The sequence below is a fragment of the Heptranchias perlo genome, chromosome 41, assembly GCF_035084215.1.
Source record: "Heptranchias perlo isolate sHepPer1 chromosome 41, sHepPer1.hap1, whole genome shotgun sequence".
NCBI lineage: Eukaryota > Metazoa > Chordata > Chondrichthyes > Hexanchiformes > Hexanchidae > Heptranchias > Heptranchias perlo.
The window spans coordinates 10,813,749-10,835,793 of record NC_090365.1 but is presented as its reverse complement, the minus strand read 5'-3'; the positions used below and the strand labels follow the sequence as shown (position 1 = coordinate 10,835,793).

Sequence of the window (22,045 nt, the reverse complement as noted above, 5' to 3'; positions counted from 1 at the left end):
AACAACTTGCAACCTTAGGACGTCCCGAAGCTCTGTTACAGCCAACGAAGTCCCTTTGCGGTGTCGTCACTGTTGTAATGTAGGAAACGTAGCAGACGATTTGTGCACAGCCAGATCCCACAAACAGCAATGTGATAATGACCAAATAATCTGTCTTAGCGATGTTGGTTGAGGGATAAATATTGGCCTGGACACCGGGGAGAACTCCCCTGCTCTTCTTCGAATAGTGGCCATGGGATCTTTTACGTCCACCTGAGAGGGCAGACAAGGCCTTGGTTTAACCTCTCATCCGAAAGACAGCACCACTGACAGTGCAGCACTCCCTCAGTACTGCCCTGGGAGTGTCAGCCTTATGTGCTCATGTCTCTGGAGTGGGACTCGAAACCATGGCCTTCTTGATTCAGAGTTGAAGAGTGCTCTCAACTGAGCCACGGCGGACACACAACAACAACTTGCATTTATATAGCGCCTTTAATGTAGTAAAACATTCCAAACTGCTTCACAGGAGCGATTATCAGACAAAATTTGACACCGAGCCACATAAAGAGATATTAGGACAGGTGACCAAAAGCTAAGCCAAAGAGGTAGGTTTTAAAGGGCGTCTTGAAGGAGGAGAGAGAGGCGGAGAGGTTTAGGGAGGGAATTCCAGAGCTTAGGGCCGAGGCAGCTCAAGGCACGGCCGCCAATGGTGGAATGACGGAAATCGGGGATGTGCAAGAGGCCAGAATTGGAGGACCCCAGAGATCTCGGAGGGTTGTAGGGCTCCTCCAATTCTGGCCTCTTGCGCATCCCTGATTTCCATCGCTCCACCATTGGCGGCCGTGCCTTCAGCTGCCTAGGCCCAAAGCTCTGGAATTCCCTCCCCAAACCTCTCCACTTCTCTCGCCTCCTTTAAGGCGCTCCTTGAAACCTACTTCTTTGTCGAAGCTTTTGGTCACCTGTCCTAATATCTCCTTATGTGGCTCGATGTCAGATTTTGTCTGATTTGCACTCCTGTGACGCGCCTTGGGACGTTTTACTGTGCTAAAGGCGCTATATAAATGCAAGTTGTTGTCACTTCTTGCATTGGGTATACTGATAGGGTGAGATGAAGTAAGGTGGGAGCAGCCTCGGGTGGAGCATAAAAACCAGAATAGACTAGTTGGGCTGAATGGCCTGTTTCTGAGCTGCAAATTCCACGTAATTCTATGTAACATGACGAGGGTGTGGATGCTGTGGGGTTACGGAGGGTACGATGGAGCTTGGTGAGCTAGGAGCCCTGGGGGCAGTAGTCAGTGCTGACCTCTTCCTCTTACCGTTAGGTGCTGGAAGAGCCAAGCCCGCATGATGTTGGTGGCGACTTTGGGAAAGATTCCTCTTTTTTTCTGACGTCTCTTGTCCTTATCCAGCTCATCGTCATCTCCGGTGCCAGGCGATGCTACACTGTTGTCCAACGCATCTCCTGCAGAGAGAGCAACCATGGGATCAGCAATAATGCAGCGGGCAGAGAGGTGGGACCGTGGGCTGGCTTTCATTGTCTTTTTAATGGGGTCAAGCTAAGGGATTTCGCCACTGGGAAAGGGAACATTTGTTTTCCCACAGCTGTTAAGTGGTCTCAAGATCAGATTTAGCCTGGGTCCTAAATTGGAAAGAACAGATTCATGATATGACTGAAACCAGTGATGGGAGGAAACTCTTCCAATGTGCCTTATCCCCAACCTTACAAATCCCCCCTCCCATTTAACACACTCAAATCATCTTAGCAGTGGCTCAGCAGGTAGCACTCTCATGTCTGAGTCAAAAGTTTGTGGGTTCTAGATCTCACTCCAGGGGCTTGAGTATATAATCTAGGCTGATACTCCTGAGGGAGTGCTGCACTGTTGGAGGCTTTGTCTTTCAGATGAGATGTTACATAGGAACATGGGAACAGGAGTAGGCCATTCAGCCCCTCGTGCCTGCTCCACCATTTGATAAGATCATGGCTGATCTGTGATCTAACTCCATATACCTGCCTTTGGCCCATATCCCTTAATACCTTTGGTTGCCAAAAAGCTATCTATCTCACATTTAAATTTAGCAATTGAGCTAGTATCAATTGCCGTTTGCGGAAGAGAGTTCCAAACTTCTACCACCCTTTGTGTGTAGAAATGTTTTCTAATCTCACTCCTGAAAGGTCTGGCTCTAATTTTTAGACTGTGCCCCCTACTCCTAAAATCCCCAACCAGCGGAAATAGTTTCTCTCTATCCACCCTATCTGTTCCCCTTAATATCTTATAAACTTCGATCAGATCACCCCTTAACCTTCGAAACTCAAGAGAATACAATCCCAATTTGTGTAATCTCTCCTCGTAACTTAACCCTTGAAGTCCGGGTATCATTCTAGTAAACCTACGCTGCACTCCCTCCAAGGCCAATATGTCCTTCTGAAGGTGCGGTGCCCAGAACTGCTCACAGTACTCCAGGTGCGGTCTAACCAGGGTTTTGTATAGCTGCAGCATAACTTCTGCCCCCTTGTACTCTAGTCCTCTAGATATGTTAAACTGAGGCCCTCTCTGGTGGATATAAAAGATCCTCTCGCACTATTCAAAGAGTAGGAGAGTTTGCCCTGATGTCTTGGGCCAATATTTATCCCTCAACCAACATCACAAAACAAATTAGCTACTCATTTATCCCATTGCTGTTTGTGGGATTTGCGGTAGCTACCATGTTTCCTACATTACAGCAGTGACTAGTACTTAATTAGCTGTAAAGTGCTTTGAGGCATCTTGAGGTAGTGAAAGGCGCTATAGAAATGCAAGTTTCTTTTCAACTCCCCACACCAGACATCCTTCGAGCTTCGCTGAGTGAGACTGTAAATTTAGTGCCATCTTGGGCCAAATTACGGGCAGCTTTGTGCTGCGCACCAGGCGTCAGATTGAAGCTGCCTGAACTCATCTCCCACAAGGCCTTCAAGAGCAACAGAGTCAAGAGACCTTCAGCTCATTAGTCTGGACTGCATTTAAGCCCATTCCAGAGATGAAAAGGTATTTTGAGAATCCCACTCCCCAAGTTGCGGTCCTTTGCGTGCAGTTTCAACCGCTGCATAATTGAACATTGATGGACCAGATAGCCAAGTTATGATGCCATAACATTATTACAGTTCCCTACATTACAATAGTGACTACATTTCTAAAGTACTTCATTGGCTGTAGAACACCTTGGGACATCCCAAGGTCGTGAAAGGCGCTATAAAAATGCAAATCTTTCTTATTCTTATTCAGTGGGTTGACAGCGGATCTGGCCCCGGTAAATTGGAATCAAAGATTGAACACTGGGCGGCTTTAAAGGACGAGATGGTTCAGGTACATTCGAGGTACATTCCCACGAGGGAGAAAGGTAGGGCAACTAAAGCCAGAGCTCCCTGGATGACAAAAGAGATAGAGAGTTAGATGAAGCAGAAAAAAGGGGCGTATGACAAATGTCAGGCTGAATATAGAAAGTTCAGAGAAAATTCAGGGAAGTGAAAAAGGAAATAAGAGGGGCAAAGAGAGAATATCAGAATAGACAGGCGGCCAACATAAAAGGGAATCCAAAAGTCTTCTCTATGCATGTAAACAGTAAACGGGTAGTAAGAGGAGGGGTGGGGCTGATTAGGAACCAAAAAGGAGATCTACTCATGGAGGCAGAGGACATGGCTGAGGTACTAAATGAGTACTTTGCATCTGTCCTTACCAAGGAAGAAGATGCTGCCAGAGTCTCAGTAACGGAAGATGTAGTTGAGATACTGGATGGAATAAAAATTGATAAGGAGGAGGTACTAGAAAGGCTAGCTGTACTTAAAGTAGATAAGTAGATGGGATGTTGAGGGAAGTAAGGGTGGAAATTGCGGAGGCACTGGCCATAATCTTCCAAATATCCGTAGATACGGGGGTGGTGCCAGAGGACTGGAGAATTGCAAATGTTACACCCTTGTTCAAAAAAGGGTGTAAGGATAAACCCAGCAACTACAGGCCAGTCAGTTTAACCTCAGTGGTGGGAAAACTTTTAGAAACAATAATCCGGGAGAAATTAGCAGTCACTTGGACAAGTGTGGATTGATTAGGGAAAGCCAGCGCGGATTTGTTAAAGGCAAATTGTGTTTAACTCACTTGATAGAGTTTTTTGATGAGGTAACAGAGAGGGTCGATGAGGGCAATGCGGTTGATGTGGTGTATATGGACTTCCAAAAGGCGTTTGATAAAGTGCCGCATAATAGGCTTGTCATCAAAATTGAAGCCCATGGAATAAAGGGGGCAGTAGCAGCACGGATACAAAATTGGCTAAGGGACAGGAAACAGAGAGTAGTGGTGAACGGTTGTTTTTCGGACTGGAGGGAGGTGTACAGTGGTGTTCCCCAGGGGTCGGTGCTGAGACCACTACTTTTCTTGATATATATTAATGACTTGGACTTGGGTGCACAGGGCACAATTTCCAAATTTGCAGATGACACAAAACTTGGAAGCATAGTGAACAGTGAGGACGATAGTGATAGACTTCAAGAGGATATAGACAGGCTGGTGGAATGGGCGGACACGTGGCAGATGAAATTTAATGCAGGAAAATGCAAGGTGACATATTTCGGTTCGAAGAATGAAAAGAGGCAATATAAACTAGTGGGCCCAATTCTAAAAGGGTTACAAAAACAGAGAGATCTGGGGGTATACGTGCACAAATCGTTGAAGGTGGCAGGGCAGGTTGAGAAAGTGGTTAAAAAAGCATACGGGATCCTGGGCTTTATAAATAGAGGCGTAGAGTACAAAAGTATGGAAGTCATGATGAACCTTTATAAAACACTGGTTCGACCACAACTGGAGTATTGTGTCCAGTTCTGGGCACCGCACTTCAGGAGAGATGTGAAGGCCTTAGAGAGGCTACAGAAGAGATTTACTAGAATGGTTCCAGCATTGAGAGACTTCAGTTACGTGGATAGACTGGAGAAGTTGGGATTGTTCTCCTTGGAACAGAGAAGGTTGAGAGGAGATTTGATCGAGATATTCAAAATCATGAAGGGCCTAGACAGAGTAGATAGAGAGAAACTGTTCCCATTGGTGGAAGGGTCAAGAACCAGAGGACATAGATTCAAGATGATTGGCAAAATAACCAAAGGTAACATGAGGAAAAACTTTTTTACACAGCGAGTGATTAGGATCTGGAATGCACTGCCCGAGGGGGTGGTGGAGGCAGATTCAATCATGGCCTTCAAAAGGGAACTGGATGAGTACTTGAAAGGAAAAAATTTGCAGGGCTACGGGGATAGGGCGGGGGAGTGGGAGTAGCTGGATTGCTCTTGCATAGAGCCGGCACGGACTCGACAGGCCAAATGGCCTCCTTCCATGCTGTAACGTTTCTATGATTCTATTTGAAAGAAATTCCTGACATGGTGAAGTTCGCAACTTTTGGTCATGGGCACCAAATCAAGGAGGGGGAGCTAAAGGAACTGCACCCCCCCGCCTCACGCCCCAATTCATTTGCCAACATTTCCCAAACATATTGAGCGCAATTACAGATTATTTTTCTACCGATAATTCTCTTTTGTAGAGAAGCCTTGGTCAAAGGCCAAGGTCTGACGTACACAATCCTAGAGAACCTCCCGAGCAGTCAAAGAATCATAGAAACATAGAAAGTTACAGAAGGAGGCCATTCAGCCCAGTCTGACCGTGCCAGCCGACAAAGATCTCTCCAGCTTAATCCCACCTTCCAGCACTTGGTCCTTTGAGGCCAACAGATTTCTATATTTTTCTGTGTTGTTGACTGGTTAGCGCATTATTCCTGATGCCGCACATGGATGTGTATATTTTTGCCAGCTGTGGCTCAGTGGGGCAGCACTCTCGCCTCTGAGTCAGAAGGTTCTGGGTTCAAATCCACTCCAGGGTCTTAAGCACGAAATCCATGCTGACACTCCAGTGCAGTACTGAGGGAGTGCTGCACTGTCGGAGGTGCCATCTTTCAGATGAGACATTAAACCTGAGGCTCCGTCTGCCCCCCTCAGGTGGATGTTAAAGACACTATTTGAAGAAGAGCAGGGGAGTTGTGTCCAGGCCCATATTTATTGCTTAGCCAACACCTAAAAACAGATCATTATCACATTGCTGTTTGATATGCTCTGCGCAAATTGGCTGCCATGTTTCCTACATTACAACAGTGACTATACTTCATAGAATCATAGAAAATAGGAGCAAGAGTAGGCCATTCGGCCCTTCTCCGCCATTCAAAATGATCATGGCTGATCGTCTAACTCAGTACCTTGTGTCCCGCTTTTTCCCCATATCCCTTGATCCCTTTAGCATTAAGAAATATATCTATCTCCTTCTTGAATATATTTAATGACTTGGCCTCCACTGCCTTCTGTTGCTGTAAAGCGGTTTGGCACGTCCTGAGGTGGTAACGTTACCAACTTTGGGTGATGGGCACCAAACCAAGACTGGCACTGTAGAAATGCAACTTCATCCTTTCGTTCTCACTCTGACTTTCTCTCTCTCTCTCTCTCTCTCTGGCTCCCTTTGTCTGTCCTCCTCACTCTGCTCTGCCTCCTTCTTCCTCTCTTTCGCTCGGCCGATACTTCTCTCAGTGTTGGCTTACGCGGCACCGACTTCAAGGGCAGGTTCGGCGACACCACAGCGCCCGCGCTGGTTCACGGACGTTTAATGCCGAGCCGCATTCGGCACGTTATTCCTGGGGGTGGGAGCGGGGGGGGGAATAGCCCTTAAAACGGGATGGAGCCAACTGGAGCCAGGGTGAGCTGGCCAACGTGTCGGCCGAGACGGGGGAACTGGAATCTCTCCTCAGCTGGGCCCCAGTGCCTCCAAAGCCATGGACTTTTACAGAGTAACATTTCCTCGGAGGTTCTGTCGTCCGTTGCCGTAACTTTTGGCGGAAAGGGAGTAATGGGGTTTGCACCAAAGTTACCGGGGCGGAGGGAATCTGCCCCCATTATCTCCAGCGTCAGGGCAGTAATATAGATGGGATCTCTCTCCCTCTCACTATCTCTCACACTCTCCTACACACACACACACGCACACACACACAAATATTTCCCCTCACTAACACACCCCACTGATAGGGCTGTCCATTCCAAATTCATGGTGTCCCCTTTCCTGCCCAATCAGAGCCCGCCTCCTTCCCTTCCTTTGCATTTATGCTGTCTTAATAATAATAAATCAGGGGCTCCAACAGCTGCTGTGCTTTTTTATCCTCAGGCAAAAAAAAGGCTTAAAAGCCTGCCTAGAGGGCATCTAAATAATGCATCTGAGAGGCCCCAGCGCCTCGTCCCCACTTGTCATAATGTACAATCCCCCAGTGCCCGTCTCCTGGCTCTCACAATCCAAAAACCCCGTCTACTGTAGGAACACCATCAGCCTGTTCAACGAAACGGCGAGCGGTGAGGAGGAAAAACAAGGAAAAGAGGAAAAGCCATATGGAGACGGAAAAAAGGTTAAAGCTTTGGTTCAATACACACACTCACACACACACCTACACTCATACACTCACACTCCGCACACACACACACACACACACTCACATACACACACACACTCACATACACACCTACACTCATACACTCACACTCCGCACACACACACACACACTCACATACACACACTCACACTCCGCACACACACACACACACTCACATACACACACTCACACTCCGCACACACACACACACACACACTCCGCACACACACACACACACTCACATACACACACACACACTCACATACACACCTACACTCATACACTCACACACACACACACCTACACTCATACACTCACACTCCGCACACACACACACACACACACACATACACACACTCACACACACACACACCTACACACACACACTCACACACACACACACACCTACACTCATACACACACACTCACACTCCGCACACACTCACACTCTGCACACACACACTCACACTCTGCACACACACTTACACTCACACTCTGCACACACACACTCACACTCTGCACACACACTTACACTCACACTCTGCACACACACACTCACACTCTGCACACACACACACCTACACTCATACATTTGTGCACAAACACGCACGTGCACACACATACTCACACACTCATGCACATACACACACACGTGCATACACACTCACACAAGTGCACACAATATGTGCACACACATATACACTCATGCTCATGCACATACACACACACAAGTGCACACACATATATGCACACACACTCACATCCATGAACATATACACACACGTGCACACACACTCATGCACACACACATATGCACACACACATGTGCACACACATACACTCACACTCACGCACATACACACACGTGTGCACACAAATATGCACAAGGGGAAGTATTAAAATTTGTTTAAAATGGTTGTACATGTTTTGATTATAATAATGTTAAGTGTAAAGCATGGACGAGAGTTTCATTGACGAGAGATTTTGCCCCCAGTGAAAACAAAAGGCCCCCTTTTCGTTTGTGTGTCGTAAACTGCACCTCTGTCTCGTCGCGATCTCAGACATCGCGCTGCGCCTTTGAATACCCAACGTTTAGGAAATGCCGAGGGGAAATTGAATCATTGTCCATTTGAAAACATTGTGCTTCGGTTGTCTGGACAGAGCTACACCACGAGGAGAGGCCGCCATTCATATCTGACAGAAATGTCTCCATGCGCTTCACATGCAGTGAATTGCTCTGAAGTGCAGCGAGTATCATTACGTAGGCAAACCTGGCGGCCATTTTGTGCTCAGCCAGCCATTGAGATGGACAACATTTCCTCGGATTAACCCCTTCCCGCACCTTCAGAAACCATCTCAGTGAGACACTCGAGACACCACATCGTGTCTGGTTTGGCGAGTCACAATGAAAGACTTGAAAAAATTGAGCTGTGTTAACTCGAGCAGAGAGGGCCAATGGGAGATCTAAAAGAAGTGTTTCTGATTATAAGAGTGTTTGAGGGGCAAATGATGGGAGATTATTTCCTCCAGTCCAGTGAATCGGTAACAAAGTTAGGGTTAGAACTTGAAGTGTAAGGGAGGAGTAGAAGAAGGTTTGTTTAATACAAAGGATCATTGGAACATGGACTACATTCACCAAGTGGCTACTGACATTTAATAAGGCACTTAGATAAACATGTGACGAGCAAACACATTAAAGGGTACGGGGATAGAGCGAAGAAACAGAATTGGAGTAAACAACAAACATAGCATCTTTAACGTAGCAAAATGTCCCAAGATAGTTCTGACGTTGACCAGCACAGGTACAGTAGACCAAATGGCCTCTCCCTGCCCTGCAATTTATCAAATTCTATAAGTTAATTGTATATGAAACACTTTGAGCTGTTTCTGAGAATGTGGAAGGTGCTATATAAATACAAATCCTTTTTTCTATCGAAAGTATACAGTGTATTATAAATCTTACATCGGCATGCATTTCCTGTCACCATTTTTTTGTCAGACTTTTGTGTCAACTTTTCCATTAGAAATTCCTATTTTCCCTTATATAATGGGAACTGCCCATGTAAACTGTCACGTTGTAATTACACCCTCCCACCAGTGACGGCACTGTGGTTTAGCATCTGCCTGCTCATCAACCATTACAGCAGATAAACTACATTCTCAACATCAACCCTACCTCACTGCTTCTCAAATGTTCCATAAATGTCGCTATTGAACTGTAAATAATAAGTCAAAATCAAAGTATTATCTAAAAATAAGGACAGAATGCATGTCTTTAAAATGGGGACTAAATTGCACCTGTACATCCTGGTCCACTAGCCCCCTACCCTCCGACCCTGCTTCACCCGTAGATTGAATGTTGTCCATGGTGTCAGCTGTGACTCAATGAGTAACACTCTCACCTCTGAGTCAGAGGGTCATAGTCCCACTCCAGAGACTTGAGCACAAGATCCAGGCTGACACTCCAGTGCAGTACCGAGGGAGTGCTGCACTGTCGGAGGTGCCATTTTTCAGATGAGGCCCTGTCTGCCCTCTCAGGTGGTTGTAAAAGATCCCATGGCACTATTTTGAAGAAGAGCAGGGGAGTTCTCCCCAATGTCCTGGCCAATATTTATCCCTCAACCAACATCACTAAAACAGACTATCTGGCCATTATCACATTGCTGTTTGTGGGATCTTGCTGTGCGCAAATTGGCTGCCCCGTTTCCTACATTACAAGGTGACTACACTTCAAAAGTGCTTCATTGGCTGTAAAGCACTTTGGGTCGTCTTTATTCTGGGGTGGGAAACGCCAAGCTGAGAGTGGGTAATTTTGCGATAGGCGCTCATTGGGTTGCCAACTCTGGTTGGACGTATTCCTGGAGGTGTCATTACATGGCCTCCCACCTCCGAGGTCAAACAGCCTTTACTCCCCATCTTCAATATTTTTATAACTAATAAACAAAAGAAAATTAAAGAAAAAAAATGGTTTATTTTAAAGCCCCTATGATTTTCCTCCTGGGTTGATCGCAGCAGTGGCCGGGAGATTAATTCCTGGAGACTCCAGGACAATCCTGGAGAGTTGGCGACCCTGGGCATGCGCCAAGGAGCAGCGCAGGGTGAATTTTACCCCAAAGACAGTGGACGTGGTTAAGGTTTAGCCTTCTCGAGATTGGGCACTGGCCTGTTACTGGGAATGGTTTTAAGTGGATGTGGTTTGCTTGCAATCTGTAAAGTATGGAGCTGGCAGTGACTGGCTGTGATTAATGGTCTCTCCTCATCTCCTGCTGTTTTATAGTGTCTCTTGGTACTAGGCCCTCAGCAGAGTTTACACAGAGGCTGCTGCTGCTCCAAGGGGCTCCTTCAACACCTTCCCACAGTAAATTTATACCCTGGTTCTGTTAACAATGTATACCGTAACAGACCGTAGAAATATCATTTTTATCCTCAATTAAAGATTAACTAAGTGTTACTGTGTTTGAATTTGACTGATTGCTGTTTGAGGACATTTGGTAATGATTTAGCAGGTAATTTTCTGGGCTGGTTATGACCGTACCCTTTAAATCACGATGGAACAATTAAAGGAAAATGCAAGCAGGCAGGCCTTGGCTGAAATTTTGCGTTGGTTCGATCCAAACTGACCCCAATAAGCAATTTAACTAAACCCCAATCCACACTCAACTGTGGCTCAGTGGGTAGCATGCGCACCTCTCAGTCAAGACGGTCATGAGTTCAAATCCCCACTTCAAAAGACTTGAGCAGAAAATCTAGGCTAGCCCTCCAATGCACTACTGAGGGAGTGCTACACTGTCGGAGGTACCGTCTTTCAGACGGGACATTAAATCGATGGCCTATCCACCCTCTCAGGTGGACATATAACATCCCATGGCACTTTTTCGAAGAAAAGCAGCAGAGCTCTCCCTGGTGTCCTGGCCAATGTTCATTTGTGCCTCAACCAACATCATTAAAACAGATTATCTGGTCATTATCACTTTACTGTTTGTGGGAGCTTGCTGTGCGCAAATTGGCTGCCACATTTTCTACATTACAACAGTGACTACACTTCAAAAGTACTTCATTGGCTGTAAAGTGCTTTGGGAGGTTGTGAAAGGTGCTATATAAATGCAACTTCCCATTGTGAGAGTCAAGAGTGCAACTCCTTGAGCCAGGGCTGAGACTTGCAAGGACCACTTCCTTTAGCCTGGGAAGATGAGTGAGCAAGACAAAGGACAATGTAGATCTAAGAATGCCATTAGGTTAAGCCCGCCAGTCCTTATAAGGTCAACGTAGGATGCTTCCCGCCCAATATTGACACTCTAATTACCATCAGGTCTCTTCATCACACAGCAAAGAGTTGGTGCCACGACCAACAACAACAACTTGCATTTATATAGCACCTTTAACGTAGTAATACGTCCCCAAGGCGCTTCACAGGAGCGATTATCAAACAAAATTTGACACCGAGCCACATAAGGAGATATTAGGACAGGCTTGGTCACAGAGTAAGGAGCGCATTAAGAGAGGTGGAGAGGTTTAAGGAGGGAATTCCAGAGCTTTGGGCCTAGGCAGCTGAAGGCACGGCCGCCAATGGTGGAGCGATGGAAATCAGGGATGTGCAAGCAGCCAGAATTGGAGGAGCGCAGAGATCTCGGAGGGTTGTAGGGCTGGAGGAGGTTACAGAGACAGGGAGGGGGCGAGACCATGGAAGGATTTGAAAACGAGGATGAGAATTTTAAAATCGAGGCGTTCCCGGACCGGGAGCCAATGTAGGTCAGGGAGCACAGGGGGTGTTGGGTGAACGGGACTTGGTGCGAGTTAGGATACGGGCAGCAGAGTTTTGGATGAGCTCAAGTTTATAGAGGGTGGAAGATGGGAGGCCAGGCCAGGAGAGCATTGGAATAGTCGAGTGTAGAGGTAACGAAGGCATGGATGAGGGTTTCAGCAGCAGATGAGCTGAAAACTCAAAAGGGAGAGGGCAATTCACGGATTCCCGTTCTCCTGAGGGAGGAACGGTTTCAACAGGTGGTGTAAAAACACCAAATGTGCTCGTACAACCGACCTCTCACAGTGGATGTACCAGCCGACGGCCTTAACCATTCTGGCAGGGTTTTGTCCGGCAGAGTTCCTGTACGAGATCAAGGAACCAGGAGCTGGCAAGCCTGGAGGTATCCCGGTGGGGGGGGCAGGGGTGTCAGCTATGGACCTCGGCAGCAGAGAGCTTCCTCGGAGCTGAGCTTGTGTCAGCTCCGGGCTTCTCTCCCTGTCTCTATAACCACCGCCCTCCCCGTGTTGTGTAAAGTATTTAATGGCACAAGAAGTGGTTAATGGTTTTCATTGCTCCCAGTGTTAAATAAACATAAGGTAAAGGAGACTGCTTTCATCTTGCATGTGTGCAGTAATTTAAGCCGTCTCCATATTTATTAATGTCCAGTTGAATTGAGATTTAACAGCCAATCCTAATGAGTATTTACCTGACAACAACAACAACTTGCATTTATATAGCGCCTTTAACGTAGTAAAAAGTCTCAAGTCGCTTCACAGGAGCGTTAATCAAACATAAGGAGATATTAGGACAGGTGAGCAAAAGCTTGGTCAAAAAGGTAGGTTTTAAGGAGCATCTTAAAGGAGGAGAGCGAGGCGGAGAGGTTTAGGGAGGGAATTCCAGAGCTTAATTCCAGAATTCCAGGGCCTAGGCAGCTGAAGGCACCAGTGGTGGGGTGAAGGAAATCGAGGATGAGCAAGAGTCCAGAATTGGAGGAGCGCAGAGATCTCGGAGGGTTGTAGGGCTGGAGGAGGTTACAGAGATAGGGAGGGGCGAGCATGGAGGGGATTTGAGCAGGATGTACACTGACTGCCCAGTCACCGATCTGACACCATCCACAGCACTTGCAGGTTTAAATAATGTGACATTTTGCGATGGGCACCATCTCTGTATTATACCTTTACAAATAAATTTTAGGAACAGGAGGAGGCCATTCAACCCCTCGAACCTGTTCCGCCATTCAATGGGCCAAAGGCAGGTATATGGAGTTAGATCACAGATCAGCCATGATCTTATCAAATGGCGGAGGGGGTTCGAGGGGCTGAATGGCCTACTCCTGTTCCTATGTTCTACACTAACGTTTTAAACACCTTGATCAGATCACCCCTCAATCTTCTATACTCAAGGGAACAAAAGCCAAGTTTATGTCACCTGTCCTCATAATTTAACCTTCTCAGCCCTGGCATTATTCGAATGAAATATTCTAACTAGGCCCATATTTTTTGAATAGAACTTTGTTAGCTACCCTCCGAAAGTACCTCCCTGCTCATGGAGCTTGAGGGTAGGGTGAATACACAATATTATCCCGAGGGCGGGTGACTTGTCTTTGTTTATGTTATTGGCTGCAAATAAAACCTAAACAGGTTCAAGATATTTTGGCTAATACCTTCGGTTAGTGAAATGATAATAAAGGAAGAACCTGCATTTCTATAGCAACCTTCACAACCTCAGGATGTCCCAAAGCGCTTTACAGCCAATGAAGTACTTTTGAAGTGTAGTCACTGTTGTAATGTAGGAAACGTGGCAGCCAATTTGCGCACAGCAAGATCCCACAATTGGCAATAAATGACCAGATAATCTGTTTTAGGTTGAGGAATAAATATTGGCCAGGACACCGGGGAGCTCTCCTCTGCTCCTCTGCGAATAGTGCCATGGAATCTTTTATGTCCACCTAAGAGGGCAGATGGAGCCTTGGTTTAATGTCTCAATGGCACCTCTGACAGTGCAGCACTCCCTCAGTAGTTTAACGGCAACTGATGCGAGCTCAATTGCTAAATTTAAATCTGAGATAGATAGCTTTTTGCCAACCAAAGGTATTAAGGGATATGGGCCAAAGGCGGGTATATGGAGTTAGATCACAGATCAGCCATGATCTTATCAAATGGCGGAGCAGGCACGAGGGGCTGAATGGCCTACTCCTGTTCCTATGTTCCAGTACTACGCTGGAGTATTATTAAGGAAATTCCAAAAGGTTTTATTTCAGGCTGACTTAATAAACATCACTTCCTGTATCCACTCTCCCCATACCCATCCTCCCTATACCCACTCTCACAGGCACTGCACCAGCCAATTCTTATAAACTGTGAAGGGGTAATTCCTCAAGTGGGCACTCCCTCCAAACACAGCTCCCTACTGGGAGTGTGGGATCACAGGAATATCCCATTATTGTTAAGTATAACTGCTCCATGGCCACTGTTAGAGGGCCAAGTGACACAATTGCTTGGATATTGGATAGACAGATGAAGGAAAAGGCATTGAAGGAATATGGGTCCAGGGCGGGTAAATGTGATTAGAACTATTTGCTCGAGTGGAGGGTAAATGGCGACACGGACTGGTTGGGCCGAATGGCCTGTTTCGTACTGTAATTTCTATGTATTTCTACATCATGGAGTCAACTCCATCACATTGCTCGGAGAACAGAGATAAAGTGGAAACGGAGGAGTATGGGTGAGACAGAAAGAGAGGAATGTGTGAGTGTGTGAACGGCAGAAAGAGAGGAATGTGTGAGTGTGTGAAAGACAGAAAGAGAGGAATGTGTGAGTGTGTGAACGGCAGAAAGAGAGGAATGTGTGAGTGTGTGAAAGACAGAAAGAGAGGAGTGTGTGAGTGTGTGAACGGCAGAAAGAGAGGAATGTGTGAGTGTGTGAACGGCAGAAAGAGAGGAGTGTGTGAGTGTGTGAAAGACAGAAAGAGAGGAGTGTGTGAGTGTGTGAACGGCAGAAAGAGAGGAGTGTGAAAGAGTGTGAAAGAGAGAAAGAGAGGAGTGTATGAAAGATAGAAAGAGAGGAGTGTGTGAAAGAAAGAGTGTGTGAAAGACAGAAAGAGAGGAGTGTATGAGTGTGTGAAAGACAGAAAGAGAGGAGTGTATGAGTGTGTGAAAGACAGAAAGAGAGGAGTGTGAAAGAGTGTGAAAGACAGAAAGAGAGGAGTGTGTGAAAGACAGAAAGAGAGGAGTGTGTGAAAGATAGAAAAAGAGGAATGTATAAAAGAGTGTGTGAAAGACAGAAAGAGAGGAGTGTGTGAGAGAGAAGCAATATGCAGACTAGTGTATGAGGCAGGATATCTGTGAGAGAGAGAGGGCAGTGTGAAGGGGAGTGGGATGCACATTGTATGTGTGGTATGTACACATTGGGCTGATTCATGTACTATCGCACGAGTTTCGATTTCTGTTCTAAGTTGTTGAGCAAGGTTTGATGTTTGTACTTATTTGACGTGGTAACACGATGCAGCCAGGTACAGGCTCAGGGATCTCAAAGGACCTTTGAGGGAGAGAGAGAAAAAAATAGAGGATTCACTGTCTCACTCAGGGACATCCCGTCTGTTTTAAATTGTTCTCCATTTGACCATATAAAATAAAATGATTAATCATGATAGGACCAGAGGAACATAATGTGACAGTGCAGACTAGGGAGCTGGAACTCATAGAGCATGTTTGTGCTCCCATTACACGAGGTTAAAGGTTAAAGCCAGTATCATAATCTGCCGTGTTCTCGACTACTTGTTTCTGGGGATTTTCTCAGCTGCGGGCGAGTGTCACTGCAGTGATCAAAAGCAGATGACAGAAGTCACTCTGTACCCTCTCAGGGTGCCTTCCATTAGCATATCATAGAGTGCTACCAATCAGCCAGGCTTTTGCTGTGCCAGAGGCCCTGACAGGGCACAAGCCTTAGCCGGTCCTGGTGCTCGGGTTGCCAACCCTCCAGGACTGCCCTGGAGTCTCCAGAAATTAAAGACTAATCTCCGACACACCGTTGTGAGCAAACATCCAGGAGAAAAATCATAGGGGCATTAAAAAAAATTGTGTTTTTAAAAAATTTTCTTTCAACACTTTGGTTATAAAAATATCGGACGAAAGGCTGTTTGACTGACAGTGAAGAATCGTCCAATCGGATAATGAAGAGTCTATTCGCTTTCCGATTGGTGGTGCTCCATGAGGCAGGGCACGTCGGGCGACCAATGGCGGGAGTGTGGGGGGGCGGGGCTGTTGGCGGCGCGAGGCCATGTGATCAAAACCTTCAGGAAGACGTCCAATCGGAGTTGGCAACCCAGCATTCGGTCCCAGAATAATCCCTTGCAAAACACCTGGAGTGAGCGAGTCCAGTGGTTTTAACCCTTCGACTGCCAAAAGCTCCAGGAGATTCCCTACTCATTCAGCCAGTCAGCTTTCAGGATATGGCCAGCGTGGATCCAAGCAGGTAGGTCCCAGATTCTCTGGCGTCCCTCAACATTGTTATCGCTCAACCAACACCTAAAAACAGATTATCTGGTCATTTATCTCATCGCTGTTTGTGGGAGCTTGCTGTGTGCAAATTGGCTGCCATGTTTCTCTATGTTACAACAGTGACTATGCTTCATTGGCTGTATGAGCGCTTTGGGACACCCAGAGGCTATAAAAGGCGCTATGTAAATGCAAATTATTTCATCGAGGTGGTGGGAGCGACTGTTACTACTGGCCTCAAAGCAACAGGGCAGGGGGTGCGTGAAGAGACAGGAACATAGGAACAGGAGTAGGCCATTCAGCCCCTCGTGCCTGCTCCGCCATTTGATAAGATCATGGCTGATCTGTGATCTAACTCCATATACCTGCCTTTGGCCCATATCCCTTAATACCTTTGGTTGCCAAAAAGCTATCTATCTCAGATTTAAATTTAGCAATTGAGCTAGTATCAATTGCCGTTTGCGGAAGAGAGTTCCAAACTTCTACCACCCTTTGTGTGTAGAAATGTTTTCTAATCTCGCTCCTGAAAGGTCTGGCTCTAATTTTTAGACTGTGCCCCCTACTCCTAAAATCCCCAACCAGCGGAAATAGTTTCTCTCTATCCACCCTATCCGTTCCCCTTAATATCTTATAAACTTCGATCAGATCACCCCTTAACCTTCGAAACTCAAGAGAATACAACCCCAATTTGTGTAATCTCTCCTCGTAACTTAACCACAATTGACACCCCTGATTGCCAGTCGAAAATGGATCAGCTATGATGCCCCCTACAGTCGAATAGCAATTGGAGTTTCCCCCCCCCTGCTGTCTGGGGAGCTGGATGATGTATTCTCCCTCACCCTTGTTCTCTGCCCTGTTGGAGTCAAGGCTTTCAGGAGCTAAGGGGAGACCACTGGAGGAAATAAAGAGTGAGCCTGCCTGCTCTTTGTGCAATCTGCCTGCTGCGCCTCATGGCTCTGTGCCTGATGAGACGAGCTCACTGTTCGCTGCCATTTCAACCCGACAGGGCAATGTAATGAAGTAATGAGTGTGTGTAAACAGTTTGGAGGCTGCAAATTGCTGCAGTTAAGTGAAGCTGCCCTCCAGCCATGGCGTCTGCAGCTTTAAGAACGCCACTGCCTCGCAGCCCATCTGCTCTGCTCTCCCGTGCCAGCCTCCGACTCAGTCAACACAGATCCCTGCTGCAACTCCCCCCCGGCCCCTTTAAGGGCGCGCTCTCCCAAAGAGAAGAGGGTATCGCAAACTGACAATGTTGGGGTGTGCCCAAATTTAATAGATACTCTTAAAGGGGCACTGTCGTCAAGGGCAGAAGAAAAGGTCTTTGGTAAACACAAAAGGAGAGAGAGAGAGAGACGGAAAACTGGTGTCAAGGCTGCAAGCTGATGTTGCATAACACACTCTGTCTAACGATCGGCTGGTTAATTGGAGATTTAAAGAAAGAATTTGAATTTATATAGCGCCTTTCACAGCCTCAGGGCGTCCCAAAGTGCTTTACAGCCAATAAACTACTTTGTGTAGTCACTGTTGTAATGTAGGGAACGTGCCAGCCAATTTGCGCACAGCAAGATCCCACAAACAGCAATGAGACAATGACCAGATTAACTGTTTCACTGATGTTGGTTGAGGGATAAATATCGGCCAGGACACCGGGGAGAATTCCCCTGCTCTTCTTCAAATAGTGCAGTGGGATCTTTTACGTCCACCCGAGAGGGCGGGCAGGACCTCGGTTTAACGCCTCATCTGAAAGACGGCACCTCTGACAGTGCAGCACTCCCTCAGTACCGCACTGGGCTGTCAGCCTGGATTATAGGTGCCACAAATGGTGCTTGTTTGGTCTACCATTTTACTATGGCTCAGCCATTCTTTCTCTCTCACGTACTTGGCTGTGTAGACTTTGCTCTAACTGCCTCTTAAACGGCCCCAGAGTTTTTAACCCTCACTATCCCACCCAGAAATGCATTCCATGTGCCTTCAATCTTCGAGCGAAGAAACACTTGCTGACTTTGAATGCACAGGTGAAGTGATTTATGATACAGTGGAACACTTTGACTTGGATTTCACTCGAACATTTGTGCATTTGTTAAAGGTTTGCTGAACACTTGTTTTTTTGGCAAATGCTCCAAACAGGCTTGAAAATCATTAAATGTTGAGATTTTGCCTTTAAGAGCGATAGGTGGGTGAAAAATCAGTGTACTGATTCTGTGGTTACCTCACATCGTACTCTCCCTCCACCAACTCGGGAATTCTCTCGAGCTCTGTTCTATCTCTCACTCTTGTTCCTTCTCCATATCGTGACCTCCTCCATGCATCTTCCAGCCCTCTCCATTCTTGTTCTGGCTCCACTCATCATCTTCCTTCAGATCTCATGCCCTCACAACCTTTGTACCTCCCACAGCCCAATTATTGAATCAATACATCTTGATCTACTCCATGAGGCAATTAAATTCTTGCTTTCAATTCTTTGCAGGCAAAGTTTCGTCGTGTCTCTCGTAAGTCCAACCATCAGCTTCTTGGCCTCATTGTCTCCTTTGATCTCAAGTGGAACTCCCACTCCTCCCCCATTCCTAAATCTGCCTCCAAAAAGATCTGGGCTCTTCTGTGCCAAACCCCCTTCCCCATAACAGTTCCAAACTCTCTATAAGTCCATCCAAATCGTGAATGCTCTTTGTGCTCTTCTAAAGCCTCTCTCGCATTCCTGGTCTAATAGGCATTCGTTGCAATCAGCTGCACTCTCCCCATCACAAACTTTCCACAATCTTTAATCCAATGCTACGGCCAGTTCTCTGAACTTCCTTCCCTTGTGCCTCCAAAAACCCATTGTACCACTTCCTACTTCAACCCATTCTTTCCCAGGACCTCGAAACTTGGATCTCCTCACCTTGCTCAGTCTTCCCTTCATCTTACAGTCTACTAGCTTGTATCCCCTGACCAATACTTCTTGTCTGCTTGCCTAGGCTTTTGAACCCTGGTGGTGTCCTGTACTATGGGTCCGAGAAAGGACGTTTGTGCTAATTCTGAGGTTGGAGCTCTGTCTGACCATAAAACCTGACCTGTGTGTACTTGATATTGAGACTGGGTGCTCCATTTCCAACCTTAACATCCTAATATCTTGGTAACCACAACACTCACTGGACGAGAAGCACATTCATGACCTCAGGACATCCCAAAGCACTCCACAGCCAACAAAGCACTTTCAGCATGTAGTAACTATTGGTAATAGGAACATAGGAACAGGAGTAGGCCATTCAGCCCCTCGTGCCTGCTCCGCCATTTGATAAGATCATGGCTGATCTGTGATCTAACTCCATATACCTGCCTTTGGCCCATATCCCTTAATACCTTTGGTTGCCAAAAAGCTATCTATCTCAGATTTAAATTTAGCAATTGAGCTAGTATTAATTGCCGTTTGAGGAAGAGAGTTCCAAACTTCTACCACCCTTTGTGTGTAGAAATGTTTTCTAATCTCACTCCTGAAAGGTCTGCTCTAATTTTTAGACTGTGCCCCCTACTCCTAAAATCCCCAACCAGCAGAAATAGTTTCTCTCTATCCACCCTATCTGTTCCCCTTAATATCTTATAAACTTCGATCAGATCACCCCTTAACCTTCGAAACTCTAGAGAATACAACACCAGGGTGCCCACCTGGGCGAGGGAAGGGTCGGACGGGGCTGTGTCGGGAGGGTGCCCACCTGAGGTGAGGGCAGGGTCGGACGGGGCTGTGTCGGGAGGGTGCACACCTGAGGTGAGGGCAGGGTCGGACTGGGCTGAGATCAGGTGGGTGCCCACCTGAGGTGAGGGAAACACGGCAGACGATTAGTGCACAGCAAGACCCCACAAAACAACAAGATGAACGGTCACTTAATCTACCTTACTGGTTGAAGAATAAATGCTGCACAGAACGACTGATCTGCTCTTCTTCGAATAGTGGCCGTGAGACCTTTTACGTCCACCTGAGAGGGCAGACGGGGCCTCGGTTTAACGTCTCATCCGAAAGACGGCATCTCCCTCAGTACTGCACTGAAGTGTCAGCCTGGATTATGTGCTCAAGTCTCTGGAGTGGGGCTTCAGCCCATGACCTACCTCACAGGCAAGCGAGCAGATACCGAGGCTAATACTATAACCCGATATCAGAGGCCTGAAGGCCGAAAACCCATAGTTACAATTTTAAAAGGAGCAAACTAGTCTTAAAATTAAAAAGTCTGGACATATGTCTGGATATAAAATGGAGCAACAGAAACCTACTAGTGAGGGACTGAACACATTGACTGGAGAAAAAAATCCGAATTATTAATGGTTGAACAACCTCAAACTTGGCATCTTCGAAAGAGGTTTCTATTAAAAGTGAAGTGCCAATTGACTAACCTGGGCTGATCTTAGTTGCTAACTGCCCCTGCGATTGGTACTGAGTCCTATAGACTAAGAAGGTTCAGGTTGATTCCATGGTCTGGCCCGAGTTGGTTGATCTCAGCCAGGGAGAGGGCGAGATGAGAGGACTCTCTCCACCTCGACTAATGAGGGATTGAATTGGCATTAGTTTCCGCTCCTGATCACAACTCAGTGACCCCCCCCCCCCCCTTCCTGGAGAGCGCAGGCGTGTGGAGGTTGGATGGGGGCAGGGTCGGACGGGGCTGTGATCGGGTGGGTGCCCACCTGGGGTAAGGGCAGGGTCGGACGGGGCTGTGATCGGGTGGGTGCCTATCTGAGGTGAGGGCAGGGTCAGATGGGGCTGTGATCAGGTGGGTGCCTATCTGCGTTGAGGGCAGGGTCGGACGGACCTGAGATCGGGTGAGTGCCCACCTGGGGCGAGGGCATGGTCGGACGGGGCTGTGTCGGGACGGTGCCCACCTGGGGTGAGGGCAGGGTTGGACGGGGCTCAGATCGGGAGAGTGCCCACCTGGGGCGGGGGCAGGGTCGGACGGGGCTGTGTCGGGACAGTGCCCACCTGGGGTGAGGGCATGGTCGGACGGGGCTGTGTCGGGACAGTGCCCACCTGGGGCGGGGGCAGGGTCGGACGGGGCTGTGTCGGGACGGTGCCCACCTGGGGCGAGGGCAGGGTCGGACGGGCCTGAGATCGGGTGAGTGCCCACCTGGGGTGAGGGCAGGTTCGGACGGGGCTCAGATCGGGTGAGTGCCCACCTGGGGTGAGGGCAGGTTCGGACGGGGCTGTGTCGGGACGGTGCCCACCTGGGGTGAGGGCATGGTCGGACGGGGCTCAGATCGGGTGAGTGCCTATCTGCTTTCAGGGATAGAATGCTCTATAATTTTGCCGACGGGATTGTGTCATGGCCCATTGAACAATCGCTCGACTGTGAAGCACCTTGGGACATTTTACGATATTAAAGGCGCTATAGAAA

At 47.4% G+C, this 22,045-nt stretch overlaps 1 protein-coding gene across 1 annotated transcript in view; it reads right to left on the bottom strand.

The window, feature by feature from the left end:
* The window catches only part of LOC137305870 (homeobox protein Meis1-like), a 202,871-nt gene that overhangs the window by 23,883 nt on the left and 156,943 nt on the right, over positions 1 to 22,045 (bottom strand). Inside the window, exon 8 of the mRNA XM_067974806.1 lies at positions 1,296 to 1,441. Within this exon, the coding sequence (XP_067830907.1) occupies positions 1,296 to 1,441 (146 nt within the window). The remainder of the gene's footprint in view (positions 1 to 1,295; positions 1,442 to 22,045) is intronic.